Source organism: Capricornis sumatraensis, chromosome 3, assembly GCF_032405125.1.
Source record: "Capricornis sumatraensis isolate serow.1 chromosome 3, serow.2, whole genome shotgun sequence".
Lineage (NCBI taxonomy): Eukaryota > Metazoa > Chordata > Mammalia > Artiodactyla > Bovidae > Capricornis > Capricornis sumatraensis.
The window spans coordinates 26,265,342-26,285,267 of NC_091071.1; the positions used below are offsets into that span (position 1 = coordinate 26,265,342).

General features: G+C 47.0%; 1 protein-coding gene and 1 non-coding gene across 2 annotated transcripts in view; one reads left to right on the forward strand and one right to left on the reverse strand.

Annotated features, from left to right (window-relative positions):
• Window positions 1-882: 882 nt before the first annotated feature.
• Window positions 883-19,926, reverse strand: part of XYLT1 (xylosyltransferase 1) — a 346,872-nt gene continuing 327,828 nt past the window's right edge. The window contains exons 10-12 of the mRNA XM_068968807.1: window positions 14,905-15,100; window positions 8,847-9,180; window positions 883-1,205 (exon numbers count right to left, since the gene is read on the reverse strand). Coding sequence (XP_068824908.1) covers window positions 883-1,205; window positions 8,847-9,180; window positions 14,905-15,100 — 853 coding nt within the window. The remainder of the gene's footprint in view (window positions 1,206-8,846; window positions 9,181-14,904; window positions 15,101-19,926) is intronic.
• Window positions 1,472-1,544, forward strand: TRNAC-GCA (transfer RNA cysteine (anticodon GCA)). Its single transcript has one exon. It is a non-coding gene; the product is annotated as a tRNA-Cys (tRNA).

A 19,926-nucleotide genomic window follows, 5' to 3' on the forward strand; every position in this document is an offset into this window, starting at 1 on the left:
CTGACCCATGAATGGCTGGGGGGCTTGATGCTAGCCTCAGACTCATGAGCATCACCCCGTTTCTACCTCGAGAGATGGTGGCCTGGAGCCCAGGATGTCTGGCAGTGACACTTTGGTTGGACTTTGGCCAAGTCATGTCACAAGGCTCTCCTGAACCCAAGAAGAGCTTGGGGGAGGCTCAAAGCCACCCCTCCTCAACCCCCGCCAAGACTACTACCTCCCTGGGAATGAGCCCACGAATGTGACTTTCATGTCCTGACACTTCAAGGCTGGCTCAAGGGTTTCCTGGCCCAGAGGAGCAGGAAGATGAGCTGAAGGGCAGGGCTGGAGATCAAACCCACCCTCTGGGTACTGCTTTCCAAATTAGCTTCTGCAGAGCCCTTGGGTTCTGAAGAGGTACCTTAGGAGATGCCCTTGGCAAAGGGACTGCCCGGTGGGCTGAGCTTTGACATAGAACTTCACACTCTCAGCTTCCACCCAAGCAGCCTGGATTTCATCTGTAGCTTGAACCTCCACCTATGACTCGGTAAAACAAATACTCTGCTGCTCAAAAGAAAAGTTTGGGAATCACTTGTCTGGGGGTGGGGTCATGTCATTGAGGGGGAAGACAAGGAACCTGTAGAACTCGAGGATCAACCAGAAGAGGTAAGACCACCACGGTGCTGGGACCAAGCCATTGCTGTCCCCAGTAGCCGGCCTGCAGGGCGCAGGTGGTTGGCAGAACCTGCTTTGGCCTCCAAACCTTCCTTCTTCATCATCCTATGGCCAGGAGAGCCCCTCTCACAAAAGGCAGCCCCAGGGGTAGGAGGTCAGGGTCTGGGTCCCACTGGCCATCTGGCTGCTTTCCCTTTGAGATCCGCTGGGGTCCCCACGTGCCCAGTGCTACCTGAGCCGGCCGTCGGGTTTGACCGCCCCCAGCTCCGACTTGGGGTCGGGGCTAAAGGAGCTCCAGGCCGTCTGGCTGCAGGTCTGCATGACCGGGCAGGCGCTGGGGCCTGTGGCACAGATGTCCATGGCAGTCCACATCCCGCCCACCAGTGAGTCCAGCCAGCGCTCCAGCGTGGCGCCGGCGGAGGCCGCATTCCTCCGAGCCTGCTCCACCTGGGCAGGGTTGATGGGCAGGCTGAGGACGGGGTTCAGGCTCTGGAAGCTCTGCTCCATGTAGGCGCTGCGGAGGGGCCCATTGTGCAGCCTCAACGCCTCCTCTGAAAGCCAAAGGGAACAATGACATCAGTAGACGAGCCACAGACTGGTCACCTACTACTGCGTGCCTGGCACCATGCTGGGCACTGCATAGCACTGTCCAGTTCATGGGACAATCTCATGAGGAAGTCTTTTTAGAAATCCCATTGTACAGACAAAGAAATTGAGCTCACGAGGACATTCCTTCAAGAGGTGTGAGCCCACTTTGTGTAGCGCATGGTCCATTCATTTATCTATTCAGCATGTATTTATGGAGCCCCTACTACAGTCCCTGGTGGCTCAGATGGTAAAGCGTCTGCCTGCAATGCAGAAGGCCCGGGTTCAATTCCTGGGCCAGGAAGATCCCCTGGAGAAGGAAATGGCAAACCACTCCAGTACTTTTGCCTGGAAAATCCCATGGGCGGAGGAACCCGGTAGGCTACAGGCCATGGGGTTGCAAAGAGTCGGACACAACTAAGTGATTTCGCTTTCTTTCTACTATAGCCCAGACAGTAATTCATTCAACACATATTTACCAAACATCTGCTATCTGCAAGGCATTCATTTATTCATTTATTTGATGCAGATATATTAAGTGCCAGGCTCTATTCTGTGGTAGAGCAAACCAGACGATGAAGGAAGAATGATGTCGATAAAGAAACAAACAAATAAATAAGGTCATTCCCCAAACTGATAAGTGTCATGAAAGGAATTAATGGGGTGTGTTGAGTCAGAGCAGCGGCTTGATAAACTAAGGCCCTTGGGCCAAATTTGGCCCACCACCTGTTGTTGCAAATAAATTTTACTGGAACATGGCTATGCCCATTTGGACACATATTGTCTATGACTGTTACCACAGTACAGCTGAGTAGTTGTGACAGAAATTGTACATGGCCCACAAAGCTGAAAAATTTACTATCTAGCCCTTTAGAGTAAAAACTTGCTGATTTTTGCATTAGAGAGTGACAAAGTGTTTATCTTAGATGAGATGGGCAGGGAAGACCTCTCCGAGGTGGTGACATCTGATCTGAGTGCTGATTCACGTGAAGGAAGAAGCTACACACAGATCCTGGAGAAGAGAACTCTAGGTTTTGGGAACAGAAAGTATTCAGCCTCACTGAGCACCTTTCCCCAAATCACACAGGTAATGAGAGTTGGAGCCAGGGTTTGAACTGGGGTCTGTGGATCTCAAAGCCTGGACAGGAGTCCTGCACTTGGCTGCTGGATGCCCACCGTGGGCTTTCTATAAGACAGGGATTTCTCCTTTGGTCCAAGGTGTAGTGCATGAATGGATCACAGCAAGGAGTCCTGGGAAGCCCAAAGCTTGGACCAGAGCTGGGTAAGTGGGAGGTGCAACTGGCTTCTGAAACAGCTCTGCCTTGCTGAGCACCAGGGTCTCAGGCCAGAGCATGGGCACCATAGTAAGGCTGCCTGCTTTCAATCCCCACGTCCCACACACTAGCCATCTGACTTCTTCCTCATCAGTAAAAATGGGTAGAGAATTATTACCTGCCTCGTAGCTTTGTTTGTGATGATTAAGTATGCTTAAAATGCTGCCCAGCATATTCGAAGTATTCAGGAAAGTTTAGCTAGGACTATTATCATTGGCATTATTAGGACACAACAGACACACACACACAACTATAGGGCTGGTTTTTATCATCCCCATTTTACAGATGAGGAAACAGAAGCAGCCATAGTTTAGATCTGGAGTTAAATCCAGGGCGGCCTGACTCCAAAGCCAGAGCATGTCATTGTCATACACTGTGTTAGTAAACACAGTAAACAAGCTCATACATCCACAGGAAGCTAAAACAGTGCTTTTCATTTTTATTTTATTTTTCCATCTGGGGGCTAGTCTTTTGCAGAATCGGTTCCCCTACTGCAAAATGGGGATACTTACCCTTCCAGCAATTAGACTCACAAGACTGGTATGAGGCTCGGGGAAAAGCCCATGTGCTTTGTAAAGTAACATATGAACAGGAGAGACACTGACTGTTTCCCAGGGCTTAAAGACAGGGAAGCAGAAATTATAGATATTTGGGCTGACAAAAAGAAGCTAGACATCTCTGTTTTGAGGAAGCTCCCACTCATGGCTTATTTCATTGCTAATTGTAAGAATATATTTTAAAGGAAGACTAGATCATGTCTCTGGTAAGTCATGTTTTACCAAATCAGGTTTTGCTATAGCCGAGCTCACTGAGATTAGAAGGAACCTCTTTCTAAGACAATGCAGCATTCAGATGACAATGCTTCCTCTTTACTTGAAAGTGGCTGTCACTCTTGGAGACAATCAGGACAACCTGGATAATCAGAAGGTTATTTTCTAATATGTGCAATCCTGAGTGAGGAAGAAAGACAGCGTATATATATCTGCACTTCACACTGAGATGTTATGGGGAGGGAGGTGGGAGGGGGGTTCATGTTTGGGAACACATGTAAGAATTAAAGATTTTAAAATTAAAAAAAAAAAAAGGCAACAAGAAACCTAGTTGATTTAAAAATATGCCTTTCCCTGAGGAAACCATAATTGACAAAGACTCATGGACCCCAGAGTTCATTGTAGCACAATTTACAATAAATGGCACCCCACTCCAGTATCCTTGCCTGGAGAATCCCATGGACGGAGGAACCTGGTGGGTCACAGTCCACGGGGTCACAAAGAGTCGGACACGACTGAGCGACTTCACTTTCACTTCACTCACTTAAGACATGGAAGCAACCTAGATGTCCACCGACAGATGAATGGATAAAGAAGCTGTGGTATATACATACAATGGGATATTAGCCATAAAAAGGAACACATCTGAGGTAGTTCTAATGAGGTGGATGAACCTTGGAGCTGATCATACAGAGTGAAGTAAGTCAATGGGGAAGAACAAATAGCGTATATTAACGCAAATGTATGGAATCTAGAAACGTGATCCTGATGGGCTTGTTTGCAGGGCAGCAGTAGGGGTGCAGACATAGAGAACCAACTTCTGGACACAGAGGGTGGGACGAACGGAGAGAGCAGCGTGGATACATGCACACTACCATTTGGAAAACACAGAGCCAGCGGGGATCTGCTGTATGACTCGGGGGCTCCAGCCAGGACTCTGTGCCAACCCAGAGGGGAGGGACAGCGTGGGAGGCGGGAGGGAGGCCCCAGAGGGAGGGGTCGCATGCAAACAAACCCATGGCTGATTCATGTTGATGTATGGCAGAAACCCACACCGTATTGTAAAGCAGTTATCCTTCAATTCAAAGTACATTTTGAAAAAAGAAAGGCAAAACAATATGCCTTGACATATCCCCTGAGAAAACTATAATTCAAAAGGATACACGTATCCAATGTTTATTGCGGCACTATTCACAATAGGCAGAACGTGGGAACAACCTAAATGTCCAACAACAGATGAATGGATAAAGAAGATGTGTGTATATATATATATGGAACTCAGCTACAAAAGGAAAAAAAAAAGGGTCATTTGCAAAGATGTAGATGGACCTAGAGTCTGTTATACAGAGCGAAGTAAGTCAGAAAGAGAAAAATAAATACTGTATATTAATGCATATATGTGGAGTCTAGAAAAAGGGTACAGATGAACCTATCTCCAGGGCAGGAATAGAGATGCAGGCATAGAGAATAGACATGCAGACACCAGGCGGGTGAGAAAGATAAAGTGAAAGGAAAAGTGAAAGTGAAGTCGCTCAGTTCTGTCCAACTCTTCGACCCCAAGGACTGTAGCCTACCACGCTCTTCCGTCCGTGGCATTTAAAGGTGGGACTAACTGGGAGATGATGATTGACATACATACATTACCATATGTAAAACAGGTGGCTAGTGGGAACCTGCTATAAAGCACAGGGCGTTCAGGTTGGTCCTTTGTGATGATCTAGAGAGGCGGGATGTGGGGGTGGTGGGTGGGAGGGAGGTCCAAGACGGAGGGGATGTAGGTATACTTATAGCTGATTCACTTCACTGTACAGCAGAAACTAACACAACATCGAAAGCAATTATACTCCAGTAAAAAAAAAACAATTATACAAGAAAGTCATTCCTTCAGTTCCCAATGCCCCAGGAAGCTGGGGGGCTGGACTCTGTGGTTTGGAGGCAGACAGGTGGGAGAAAGCAGCAAAGCATGCACGGAGCGCATGTCCTGTCTTGCTATATTTAGCAGAGCCTCTCTTTTTCAAGTTCATTACTAAGGCTGGCTCTCGCCCATTTCTCCCTGATACCCACCACAGGGTGGGCAGCTCCTGCCCTCATCTTAGCAGAGATTGCGGAGAAGAGAAGCTGGAGATCGGGGAGACACCCAAACTGAGAAAAGGCAGGACTTGCAAAGTGGAAAGAGCAATTAACAAACATTTGAACACTGGGAATCAAATACTGTGGTTGGTGCAGAAAACCCTTATGAAAAATGAGGTTAACGTGGGAAATGCTATTACAGCATCAGCCTGCGCTGCTCGCCTCTCTAATTAAATTTCCCTCAATTCCACCTCATCAGATTTCTTGAGATTACCAGGGGCACATCAATAGCAAATTACTCTTGATGAATCATTTTACAAATTGCATTGCTCCCACCTTCTTGTTCCCTGACACTGGAACATCATTAACAGATACAATTACCAATAACAGGGGGGCTGCTCCCAGTGCGATAAAATGACCCCTGGCTCGTCCTGGGCATGGGCGGGAAGAGCCTTGTTGTCTTTAGAAACCCCAGGAGAAAAAGACAGGACAAACCGGGACCCTGTGCATGGCCCTGGGCCATTTTACTGAGGTAGGATGGCTTCAGGGCTATTCTTGTTCTAGGTGTATTGAAAGCAGAGAGATGGTCACTTTTATGTCTCTCCTCTATGTCTGGCTTTGGGAACCCTTAGTGATGCTAAAAATGTGAGCCTCTTCAGGGTGACACTCGAGGACCCTAAAGTGGGTGGGCTCTGGCCCAGCTAGTTCTGGAGGGACTGTCTTTTGCCTGTTTCATGGGGCAGAGGAGAAGCAGACGTCCCTCTCCTGAAAACATGAGGTCCAGATCTTTCCGCCTGTTAGCACAGAAACTTGGCAGAAATGGACAGACTTCACATCAATTCTCCCTTCTTAGGACTCCAAGTGCCCTCCCCCATGTCTATGTCCCTCTCTCCTTGGGTCACTCCTAAATAACACCCAGCCTAGAGCTCTTTTTAGCTAACGGAGACTATGAAGCGTTCCTTGCTTCTGGGTTTGTGATCTGTTAGATGGAGATGGAGAATTTCAAACACCCAGAGAACTAGAAATCCTGTTTCTAGGAATCTGTGTTATGGAAGAATTTTCATGGGCATATACTGTTCAAGAATCTTCTTTACAGTGTTATCTCTAACAACAACAATAAAAGAAGGTATGTGTCCACCAAGATGGGGGACAGACTGTGGATCCTAAGCTCAAAGGAATACTAGGCAGCTGGTAGTTTTATATATATTGACTTGAAAGTGAAAAAAAGCAAGTTTCACTACAAAGTGTATCATTCTACTTTTCAAAAATGATAATATCTTTGTGATTTATTTTGTATTTGAAAGTGAAAGCTGCTCAGTCATGTCTGACTTTTTGTGACCCCATGGACTACACGGTCCATGGAATTCTCCAGGCCAGAATACTGGAGTGGGTAGCCTTTCCCTTCTCCAGGGGATCTTTCCGACCCAGGAATTGAACAGGGTCTCCTGCATTGCAGGCGGATTCTTTACCAGCTGAGCTACCAACACTGAGAAACGTCTAGAAGGATGCACACTGGACTCTTGGCAGTGGCCACTCCAGGGGGTGGAACTGAACAGGGAGGAAGACGTTGTGAGTGCTTCCGTGCATGCTAAGTTGCTTCAGTCGTGTCCAACTCTATGCGACTGTAGCCCACCAAGCTCCTCTGTCCAGGGGATTCTCTAGGCAAGAATACTGGAGTGGGTTGCCATGCCCTCTTTCAGGGGATCTTCCCGACCCAGGGGTTGAACCCATGTCTCCTACACTACAGGTGAATTCTTTACTGTTGGGTCACCGGGGGATTGAGGAAGATGGTCCCCATGATGAAAGAGGAAAGGTGGGGAAATAGGAAAATAAAAGAAACATTTTGGGGAAAAAAAGAAAAAAGGCAGATACACTAGGAGTCTGATATCCCTTCTCCCGGACCTACTCATCCTGAATTTCCTGTTAATAATTCCCATCATTTCTTCATAGCTTTCTACTGATACATGAATACTGAAATAACATACTGTTGGCTTGGCCAGTTTTTGAACTTTAAATACATGCACTGTAATTATTATATTCAACCCCCCGACAAAGTTATGTTCTAGACGCTTGTCCAGATCAGCATGTGGAGTGGTTCCCTGCTGCGTAGACTTTCGCTGTCAGAACAGACCACACTGATGGCCCATCAGATTGCGGACATCTCGATAAGTTCTGGCTTGCTGCTATTATGAACAATTCTGCTGTATTTCTGCACAAGCCTCTACCTCGGGTGGAATGTCTGTGTGGTATGTATCTATGCTCAACTTTACCAGCAAATGCTAAAGCATTTTCCAAACTCATTTTATTATGTGGCTCTCCCACCAGGACATACATCATTCTTCACTGTGTGTGAGCTCAGTTGTGCCCGACGCTTTGTGAGCCCCTCTGTCCATGGAATTTTCTAGGCAAGAATATTGGAGTGGGTTGCCATTTACTCCTCCAGGGGGATCTTCCTGACCCAAGGATCGAACCCACATCTCTTGTATCTCCTGCCTTGGCAGGTGGGTTCTTTACCAACTACATCACCTGGGAAGCTGGTGGCTTCCAGGACATGCATGGACGGTTATTATTCTCCAACTTGACTGTCAAATAATGTTGTCTCAACTTCAAACATGTCCTAACATGGTGGATGTGAAGTGGAATCTCTTTTTGATTTGAATTTGCATTTCTCTCATTACTCATGAGGCTGAACACCTTTTTATATGTGTGCATATATATTTTCTCACTCTTTTTATTTCTTTTATATCAGAGATTGGCCCTTTTATATCAGAGATAGCAAATACTTTTGGCTCTGTGGGCAACCACGCAATGATGGCACTGTGGCCCCAAAGCAATCATAGTCAGCATGTAAATGAGTGTGACTCTGTTCCGATAAAACTTTATTTACAAAAACAGGGAGTCGGCTGGATTTGGCCTATGGCTTATAGTTTGCTCTGACTCAGGGAATTTCTGAATTTGAGTTCTTTTTGGATATTCAAATATGAGCACTTTTTAAAATGTGTGGCAAATATTTTCCTCTAGTATGTGATATGTCTCTTCACCCAGTGTATCATGTTTTTGATGAACAGAAATTCCTCTTTTAATTATTTTTATTTTAAACAGTGAACAAGATATGCTGAAACTCAATGTCAGCCTGGATTTATTTCCCATCTGTTTCAAATATGATTAGGGCCTTCTGGAAGTCCAATGGGACAGCATCTAATAAATAGGTGTCTAATACAGACAGACGACATCACCTCCGTGTGCAGAGACAGGCAGAAAATTAGAAGGTTTGGTATGACAAATGAGCAGGAAAAAATCCTGAGAGGCAAGCACTGCTCTCAAAGGCAGCCCACATGCCCCACATCTGAGCAGGACTGCCTGCCCAGCTGGAGGACCTGGGAGGGCCTTCGCATTGGAATACTTACCCCGCAGACATACTGGAAGCACTCACCTGGTTTGATGGGCTGCCTGTTTGAGAAGGTCAGAGGTGCAACGAGGAATTTGGTTTCTGCAACTGGCACCCAGTGGTGGAGAATTTTCACCGTCCAGACCCCAGGCCTCAGGGGCAAGTTCAAAGGGGGCTTGTAGTGGGTGAACTCGGCAGTGGACTCAATCAGGATGTCGTAGGTAGCTGCGATGATGTTGACGGGATCCACCCAGATGACAGTCACGGTCACGTTGGGGCCCTTCCCCCATTTCTGCATCCCTACCGGCTCGTCCATGGGCCCCAGGAGACCCCCAAAGTTGCGGAAGAGCCGCTCCTTGGCATCCCAGTCAGTGCCGACCTGAAACACAAGAGCGAATCTTGAAATCATTGGGCCTGAATGTGGGTGCTCCATCCCAGAAAGGCCTAGGATCCTGGTTTGGTTGTTGTTGTTTAGGCACTAAGTTGTGTCCAGCTCTTTCGTGAACCTATGGACCATAGCCCATCAGGCTCCTCTGTCCGTGGAATTTCCCAGGCAATAATATTGGAGTGGGTTGCCATTTCTCCTCCAGGGATCTTCCCAAACTAGGGATCAAACCCATGTTTCCTGCATTGGCATGTGGATTCTCTACCAGAGAGCCACCAGGGAAGCCCAGGATCCTGCTTACTGGGCTTCATTTACCCATTTTACAGATGAGGAAACTGAGGCTACAATTAAGTTACTTGCTCAGTAACTTAAGGCTGGACAGGCAGTTGGCAGGAGATCTGGGATTTGGATCTAGTCTGAAGTATTATGGGGCCTATGGTCCATTTACTTTGGGCCTCCTGTGTCTGGTTCATGGCGTGCATGTGGAATGAATGAATGCCCACTTGCAGGCCATCCCAAGGAAACATAACTCCTGCCACTCAGCAAGTGCAGCTGATTTCCACTTTGGTCATTGGCTTTCCAGATCACGTGCCTCTTTTTAGAGCAATCACTTTGAACAAGAGTGGAGCTCAGGATTTGGAACTGCCCTGTCATAAGCTAGGAAAAAGGAGGGTCCCTCAGCATCACTTATCATACGCAGGAGTTCAGATGGCTTTCCAAGGAAGAGACAGTTTTGGCTTCCCCAAAGCCTTCTGAGCTGGACCCTATGGGGAGTGATGATTGTCTGATCCATCCTTCTTGCCAGTCAGTGGGGTGTGTGTGTATGGCTCTGACCCCAGAAATCTGCTCTTGGCTTCCATCTTTCCCCTTTTGGGGACTCCAATTTACTCTCCACCCAGTATCCAGAACAACCTAGTGAACGGCCTCTCACTGCTCAGATCCCTGTGACTGCCCCCCTGCTGAATTCTGGTGTCCAGCACTGCTTGGTACAGAGTCAATGCTCCATCAATCACCTGGTGAATGCATGCATGAATAACTTGGCAAAAAAATGAACTAACGACATAGATCCCTGACACTGAGCTCTGTTACTATTTCAAGTAAGATGAAATCAGGGGGTATTCTCTCCCCCAGGAGGTTTAGTATAATGTTCTGAAGACGCAGCGTGTGGCCACATGGCAGCAGGCGATGAGCAGTCTACGAGGCCTGTACTGCTTCTGTGGTCCTTCCACGAGCAGCGGAGGTGGTGCAGGTGTGAGGAAACATGTCTACACCTTGAGCAGACTTCACACGTGCAGTGCAAACACGAGCTGGTTTACGTTTTCATTGTTCCTGCCATGAGTTACTATACCCATCCCTAAGACACAGGGCTCCATGGCCAACATTTATCCAGAGTTTCTGGTGTTCCAGGCCTACTGCTAAGGGCATAGGGGCATTGATTCAGCTAACATTCACTCTTCTGTGGATTGCCTCCTATTCACTCACCCACTCATTCATTCATTCATTCATTTATCCAACACAGATGTGTCAGGCAACTACCACCTACCAGGGGTGGTTGTAATACACAATCACAGGCCCACAGCAAGTTTCCGTCTTTGGGCGAAGACTGACCTTGAGGCGCTGTCCTCAGGGCAGCAGAGGGAGTCACGGATAGTAACAACCGATCCCTCAGAGGATGAGCGGGGACTGCTCCTCCTGAGGACCCCTGGAGCCAGCACAGTGGCTGGAACACAGGAGGAGTGAGAACAACACTGCCTACTGAGGGAATAAATGAATGAGCGAGCAGGATGCAAGCCAGGCCCCAACATCACAGAGATTTTTCTAGAGATGTCCCATTCTGCGACTTCCCTCCATACAATCCTTTCCAGTTCCTTCCTGTTGTTCATTAGTCCAGTCTCTCCTCCTGTCCTGACCTGCAAGGTCAGGTCCTTCCTGATCCAACTCCAGCCTCATCTACATCCCTCTCTCCTCCTCCACTCCCCTTGTCCAGGACACCCTGGAAACTCTCAGCACGTCTGCCAGAAGGGCTTTCTCAGCCCCAGATCTTGTGCCTGTGCCTGGCTCTCTCTTGGGCTGGGTCTTCTCTCCTTCTTCACTCTCCTCCTGGCCAGCTCATTATCCAGCTCTCAGCCCAGGTGTCACCACTGCCATTTACCATCAAGTGATCAATTACTCAAATTTAAGTATGTATTGAGGATCAAGTTCAATATATTGCTCCCCAGCTTCAAGCCCACCAAGACTTCTTTCCCTCTGCACCTAAAATGCAATTCAAACTTCTTTCCAGGGCCTGTGAAACCCCTCATGATCTGTCCCCTGTGCTCCCGAGACCTTCCTCCTGCTCACTGGCCATGCCAAGCTCCTTCCTGGGGCCTCAGGGCCTTTGCACATGCTCTTCTCTTGGACAATCCCAGAGTGTTCCAGGTCTCCCCACCGCTGACTCCTTTACAGGTTTCAACTCTGAAGTTATCTCATTAGAAATGCTTTCCTGAATGACTCGCTCCATCAACGTGTAACCCAGCAAGACCCTTTGGGGCCTCCTCAGGACAGATCCCCTAGGTCCTTCACCTGCCTCTTGTCTATAATAAAAACTTTAGCCTCCAAGGCCTTCTTCAAGCTCTAAAGAAAGAATTTAATCAGAGGTGTGAGAAAATGCAGAAAGAAAGGAAAACAGTCAAGTGAGACAAAATAATAATCGTTTAGCATTAAACGAAGTCGAGGATCTTTTAGTTCCTCCTCAAGGACAATAGATAATATTCTGAGCCATAACCTCAAGCCTTTTCGCAGACACTGAAATCCCCAGCAGGTGGAAGAAGTTAACTGTATGCTGCCCACAAGCACAGAGAGCCCAGAACCGTTGGAAGCAGAAGGTTGATGATGTTGACTCCTAATACCTCACCACCAACCAATCAGAATAACATCCACGAGCCGGTCATGCACCCCACAAGTGCCCTCCCTCACCCTGTCTTTAAAAAACTTTCCCTGAAAGCTATCAGGGAGTTTGGACCTTTTGAACACTAGCTGCCTGGTCTCCTTGCTTGGCGTCTGCAATAAGCACCGCACTTTTCCTTCACCACAACCCTATGTCAATAGACTAAGCTTTACTGAGTCCGGGTGAGAGGACCCAAGTTTGTTTTGGTAACAGAAAGCTGTCCCACCAGCCTGTCAAGCCCTCAGAAAACATGGATGGAGTCTTATTTTCTTTATAATCCTTGTCATTAACTGGAATACTCTGGCTCACTTATTTGCTCAATCGCTGGCTGGCTGCCCCAGTAAACAGCAATGCCATGACCACAAGGATCTGGTCTGTTCAGTTAACCACTGCCCCTCCCACCCTCGCACATCAGAGGCACTCGGGGGCTGCCTGCTGAAGGGAGGAGCAGCCTTCCTCTGTGCCATGAGCATGGGACTCCCAGGGATGGAGTGTGCGAACCAGGCCCTATGCAAAGCCCCAGGACCATGTGACCCAGTGGAGATTCTCAACAGCCCACAAAGTGGCCCTGTACTTCATTCCCTCTTTCTAGTCCAATTTTACAGCATTTACCTTAAAACCAAGAAAAAAAATTCATGACACAAGTTTCAAGGCTCCCTACACCGCACACTGTTCCTCTGCCAGAAATCCGGGTGGTTCCCACACCCAGGGTACCAGAGCTATAGCACAGGCCCTAACTAATCACTAGTCATGGAGTGGCCAACATCTGTCACTGCCAGGAGTGCCCAGCTACCCACCAGCAGGCTGATAAACAGGGAGAGCCCAGTGATCAGGCATCCGTCTCCTTAATGGGACATTAATGTCTTCAATCGGCTGCTTGGGCCCCCAGCACAGAATCCAACTGGGGCAGCATCTAATTGCTCCTTGACACCAGTAATTTATGAAGTGGGCTCCCACGGAGCTCGGATCCAGCCAATCCATTTGGAGCCTTCATTGAAAATGGTGGCTTGGGGTTTCCCTGGTGGTCCAGTGGTTAAGAACCTGCCTTGCAATGCAAGGGGCACCTGTTTGATACCTTGTCCAGGAAGATCCCACATTGCAGTGGAGCAACTAAGCCCGTGAGCCTCAACTACTGAGCTGGTGCTCTAGAGCCCCTGAGCCTCAGCTACTTAAGCCTGTGTGCCCTAGAGCCCCTGCTCTGCAACATTACAAGCCACCGCAATGAGAAGCCTGAACACTGCAACAAAAAGACCCGTTACAGCTAAATAAATACATGAACCTTTTAAAAGAAAGAAAATGGTGACTTCATAAGAAATTTCCACCCCTGCCTATGTGGTGCCCATCCAGTCAGGCCTAGGTTGGCCAGGCAGGGCCACAGGGGCTGGAAAATGTAAGCAGGTCAGATGCTTCCTCCCATCCCACTCCTGGCCCCCAAGATTCTCCATATCCTATGGTCAGACTATTTACCCCTAACCCAGCAGCCAAATTCACTGGGAATGCTGAACTCCAGGGATGGACCACCTCTTTAGCTACTTGCTGACATGCAGAAGGCAGAAATCAGGTGCTGGAGTTTTGTGTGGACAACACTCACCAAGCTTGGTCATGCCTCCCCTTCCCACCAGCATCACTACCCAAGCACATACACTCATTCATTCAGAAATCCTATTCACATCTACAAAGGCTGTGTCCTCTTCTGTGTGCTGAGGATACAGCAGTGAGCAAGTGCTATAGTCTCTGCTCTCTTGCAGACAATCACCAGGTGATCAGAGAAATCAACAAGGTCATTTGAGATGGTAAACGCTAAGAAACATAAAATAGGGACGTACTGGGTGAAAAACTGTGACAGAAGTGGGTGAGCATGGAAGGCTTCTCTGAAAGTGCAGCATTTAAAATCAGAATGACCACAGGAAAAAGGTGAAAGCCTGGGGGAAAGTATTCTGGGCAGGAGGATCCGCATGTGACGAGCTTGAGGCAGGAAAGAACTTGGAATGTGGGTAAAGATGCAAGAAGTGTGAGTGGGAAAAAGAGTGGGTCCTGGGTGAGACTGGAGAAGCAGACAGAGGCCAGATTCTGTAGCGCCTTTCAGGTTTCAAGACGGTGTTGATATTACAAGGGAGGTGCTAGATGAATCCATCTCCCAAGGCAGAAAAAGAACTAAAAGCCGATGCAGTCCTGGGAGGTAGAAACTGTGTTCCATGGATCCATGCATCCATGCATCAGACCATCTGTCCATCTACTGACACCTCTGTCCAATCCTCTACGCATGCATGCATCCAACACTCATCCATTCAATGACTGATCTGGTGATTACTCTTAGTTAAACCCTATTCTAGGAACTGGGGAGACAAAAGCACAATTAAGTATAGGATTTGTGGCCTACGCGATCTAGATTCAGTGTTGAGCTCTTCTGCTTCCTAGCTATGATCCAGAAAGTTATTGACTCTCCATAGGCCTCAGTTCTCCAATCTGTAAATGGGTCTAATGCCACAACTTCATTAGGAAACTGGCTTGTTATTGGTTTATTACTAACACAGGATTAGAAGGAATTAACTAATTAGGGTAAAAAATGAAAAGGAATAGAAGTTCTACTATAAAGATATACCTAAGGCTCCAGGTTGGTTGGTGCACTGATACGCACCACCATGGACCTTCTCCAGGCACAGGGCAAGCTTATCCTTGGGGTCCTTCAAGGCACCTTCTCCTCCATTTCCAACTACAAGTGTCAGAGCAGGAATAGAACCCAGCAACGGTGCAGCCAGAGGCAACGTTGTAAGAGAGTCCTGCCCTCCTACCTCGGAAAACTGAAGCCTCCCAAAGTCGCTGGGTGGGCTGGCAATCTTGAAGACTTTCTTCGGCATCACCCACGTCTCCAGGGTCTCGAGTTTGCTCACGGCCAGATTTGTAGCATGATGCTTGATCAGAAAGCCCTGGAAACGGTCAGCAAGGAAGTAGAGGTGGACAGAGGCTGGGTGGCCCATTGGATAGTACCTGAAAAACACACACAGGCTCACGCGAGCTCATGGGTCAGGACTGGACGTGTGTCGGTCACAACGGGGCTCCTCACCATCATGCTGATCCTGTTCCTACGATAACCCCCACTTTATACAAAGCTCACCGTATTCCTGAAGGCTGTTCCCATGTTTCTAGGATCTCAGTAACTATTAACAATAACTTTTCTGCTGATCATAAGTGTAAAACATACTGACTGTATGAAAGCACAATTATGAAAATAAAAATGGCTACTTTGGATGCTTCTTCCAAGTTGCTGTCGTTCAGTTGCTAACAACAACTAACTAACAAGTTGTGTCCAACTCTTTGCGACCCCATGGACTGCAGCATGCCAGGCTTCCCTGTCCTCCACTATCTCCCAGAGTTTGCTCAAGTTCATGTCCATCGGGTCAGTGATGCTATCTAACTATCTTATCCTCTGCTGCCCCACTGTCCTTTTGCCTTCAATCTTTCCCAGCATCAGGGATAGAAGGTGTCAATTCACAGGTATATTCAGTGATTCTCTGGTGCTGGGTACTGAGAAGGGACAATGGTGTGCAAACAATGTCATCATGACATATTTCCTTTCAGCCTTATTTTCTATGCACATATTTACATAAATTCTCTGTTCTCTGGGATCATAATATATACACTGGCTCTATCCTGGTTTTGCTTCATAGTATATTTCCTGATCATTATCATGTCTTTGAATAGTCTCTGAAAACATGATTTTTTGTGTGTGTGTATACATTATTCCAGTGGATGTAATACCGTGACATGGAACTATAATACCAAAATATGGTTTTATAAACAGAGAAAGTTCCCCATCATTGAGTATTCAACTTGTTTCTAATTTTTTTTGCCATTCTAAACAATGCTGCGGTAAGCATCCTTGAGCAAAAGCGTTTTGGGAAACATCTTTCTCCCTCTCTAATCTCCAAGAGGCTCTTGATGTCTGCTGTATAAGTTCATCAGAAAAGTTGTTCCGATTTACACTCTCACCGTCCTTTTCACCAATGCACTGGGTATGATGCTTAAAAAGTATTGCCAATCGGAAATAAATACATAGACAAATGGCATGTTTTCAGATGCAGCTCTTTGATCCACAAAGGGGCTGAAAGGGGCAGGGAAGCTAAACAGATGCCCAGAGGAGGGCGGAGAGCAGACAGAGAAGGAAGGACGAGCGTGGACAAGCCTAGGTCTTTGTCCTTCCTGGCTGTAAAATGAAAAGCTGCCGGCTTCTGCACTGTGTGAGGCGCACGGCACTTACAGGATGCTTGTGGTTCCAGCATTCCACAAATCACTGTCCTGCTCACTGCTTTCCCTCTGCTCCTGCCCTGGAGTTTAAGTCTTTACGTCTGATTATAAAGGGGAAGCTGCCTTTCTGTGTTATGCGTCTGCTGAAATCACTGCCTTGTTATCAGGTGCCTCCGAGGCTCTGAGCGAAAAAACCTGCCCCGTCTTCAGACTGCTCACTGCACATTCCCGGCCGTCGCAGGTCCACTTGGGTCTGGACTTTGGAAGCAGAAAACCCTCCCTGTGCTGCAGAACTTGCTGCCAGGATGCAACATTCTACATCTGCACCATCCAGCCCAGTAACCCTAACCACTGCTGATGACGGAGCTCTTGACATACGGCTGGTGTGGTTGAGGGAACGCATTCTAAATTTGAGTTAATTTAAACTTAAATGTCTCCTTGTGGAGACAGCATAGATGGCGCTGTGAAAGTGTCCTGGAGTTGCCTGCACTCATGTCCCCAAATTGTCACTTCTTCTGTCTCTTTCCCAGGTGACTTGGTGGGTTTCCTTGCACCAGTGAGGTGAGGTCTATTTCCCCTTCTCAAATCTGCTTTGGCCAGCAGGAGATGAGGTATCATGCCAGTTCTGAGCCAGGATCCCAGGTAGCCTTGCACATTTTCCATCCCTTCTCTTGCCCCTCTGTGATCACTGTGAGAGCACAGGTGGGCTAATGCATGGCAAGATGAGATGTTTGGAGCAGAGCTGAGCCACCCCAGGTATCCGAGCTGAAGCCATCCTAGACCCACCAACAACTCCCAGCCAAGAACAACAGAGCCTCCCTCCTGACCTGCCCCTGGCTACAGAAGTGGAAGAGACGCCAGCAGAGCCCAGGAACACTGCTCAGCTCACCGGCAAGCTTGAAGGCTCTGTAAATGCTTATCGTTTCAAAACCCCGACTTGGGGCTAGATTGTTATGTGACATTATTGCAATGGATAAATAATACACTGTCAGGGCTTGTTCTGTAAGCTGGGCGGACTAGTGAAAGTTGAAGAAAAGCAGGAGAAGTTATTACCATGGAAATCAAAAGAAGCAAGTGTTTCCAGAAGGGGGCAGTCAGTTGTATGGGATGCTGCTAAGGGGTCAGGTAAATAAGCGATGGTCAAGAAATCCAGGAGTTAACCTTGCATTGCTTGTGTTTCTTCTTCCAAGAAGTCCTGTTTTCTCCACCTGAATCCATTCTCCACTGTCCTATGCATGGCCAGCATCCTGGTCCAAGCCACCATCATGTCTTACCTGGACCTTTGCTGGAGCTGCCTTACTTTTCCTCCTTCTTTTGTCTGCTGTAACGGATTCTCAGTGCAGCCATATCTGTCATCCCTTCCTTAAATACCACAAGGGGCTCTGCTTATGCTTGGATAAAACCCAACCTCCTTACCTGGTCTCCAAGTCCTGCCTTTTTCTCTAGCCTCATTTTGTTTCACTTTGTCCCAATTCACCACCTTCTAGCCACGTGGACCTGATTTTCGAGTCTTGAACACCCTAAGCTCATTTCTAGCCCAGGGCCTTTGCACACGACATTCTCTCTGCTGGGGATGCTCTTTTCCTCTACTGATCGTATGGTGGGCTCTGTCTTATCTTTTTGGCTAAATGTTGCCATCTCAGAGAGATCTTCCTTGACTGCTGACTCTTAAGTCACCAACTCACTGCTGTTTCTTGAACTTATCCTCACTCTCTGCAGAACATTTATCTTTAGAGACTTTTGTTCCTGTTGCTGTGAGCTGGGGTACTGCCTGTCTTCACACTAGAATGGGAGGACCTTGAGCTTGGGGCCTGGTCTGTCTGGGTCATGGCTGAGTGCCCAGTGCCTAACACAGAGCCTGCCTCATGACGCCTGCTCAATCGATACTTAAGGTTTGAGTGAGGATTCTAGAAGGATATTCTCTTGAACCCTTTGCTTCTAAGATACATCTAGGGAACCTGCAACCAGAACTGAACACAAAGTCCATTGGTTCCTCCTCTAGACTGTATATGGTAATTAAGTAACTAAAACTGAGAGGAGAGTTGTAACTAGATGCAGCAGAAGATGCCAGATGCAACACAATAGAACCTAAACAATGCCTCTGGTGCATCTGCTTGGCCCAAAGGTGTTTTCATTTTTTATTTAAATGAGGTGGGCAATAAAAAATTTGGGAAGCTCACACAAAAATGTGGATTTCTAATTTGTCTGAAAAAATCAGGAGATGTGATTGGTAGCTCCAAGTGTACATTCCCACAGGGCAAGGATGTAATGGAATTCAGTACCGGGACCCGGGGGCCCCTGGTCCATAGGATCAGTCCATCCTTAGCTAAGGACACATGCTTCCTTCCTGGCCCTAGACCACATTTGAATTTGAGGACCCGTAATGAAACACTGACATCCTTATTTCTGAAAGGGATTCTCAAGCAAACCTTCATTTTCTTGTTCTCTCCATCTGCCATTTTGAAATTTTCTGCAATGAATAAATGTTATCTTCTAATGAGAAAAAAAAATCAATAAACATTTTTTTTTATGAAAGTGTATACTATAGACTAGAAAGCCACAATCTGCATGAAATGTCCAGAGAAAATGAGATTTTTGAAACAAAGTTTCTACTTTTTTCCCCAGATAGCTCTAGGGTAGGAATTTACTCTCTTTTGCCTTTTGGGATAAGGGTCCTTTGTCCTGATTTATTTTTAGGCTTGTATGAATAAATGTATTGGCTTTGCCCACAGCAAGGCACAAGGGTTCCATTATAATAAAAAATGAAGTAGAAGCCACAGGATTCCAGGCCTGAGGCAACTTGATGGCTTGCTTAATCCCAAAACAAATAGCAGAAGAAAATTTCAGCAATCATAAATCACTTGGAGGTGTCTTTCAAAATTTCATCTAAGATTATTTACCTTACAAATGCTATGAAACCTGGGATTAAAACTACTCTTGAAACGATATTTGCCTTCCAAGCATCAGGCACTGTGTCATCTACTGGGGCCATATACTGTGGCTCCTGGGACAGGGATTCTGCCCCTGGACTAGCAGGGAGGAAAAGGCATTCACTGATGACCTTGATCTCACTGATGACCTTGATCTCACTGATGACCTTGACCTGAGGCACTGCTGTTACTAGCAATGGGAGTGTTAAAGGAAAATCTGCTTTCAAATGAGGAAAGATGGGGGTTGGGCTACTGGGGAAGCTTTTAGCCAGCTTCACAGAGGAAATGGCACCTGAGATGACCCTGGAAGCCTCTGAAAAGGTAGATTGAGTGGGGAGTCAAGGACAGCACAGAGGAACCGATAGACAGTTCATCTGACCAGTGATGGAGCAAGTAGCTCACACAGCTGCAGCTTAAGAATACTGGCAACTAAGATACCAGCAATGGCATAAACATTTACTAAAGCACTTCATATATAAAATACTGTTAAAATGGGGACAATGATAATAACAATACATGACTAATAAAGTAGTTTTAGAGGATTATCCCCTTTAAACCTAACAACACCTTATGCTGTAAGGCTTATTATTATTCCCATTTTACAGATGAGGAAACTGAGGCTCAGGGAGGTTCAAGACT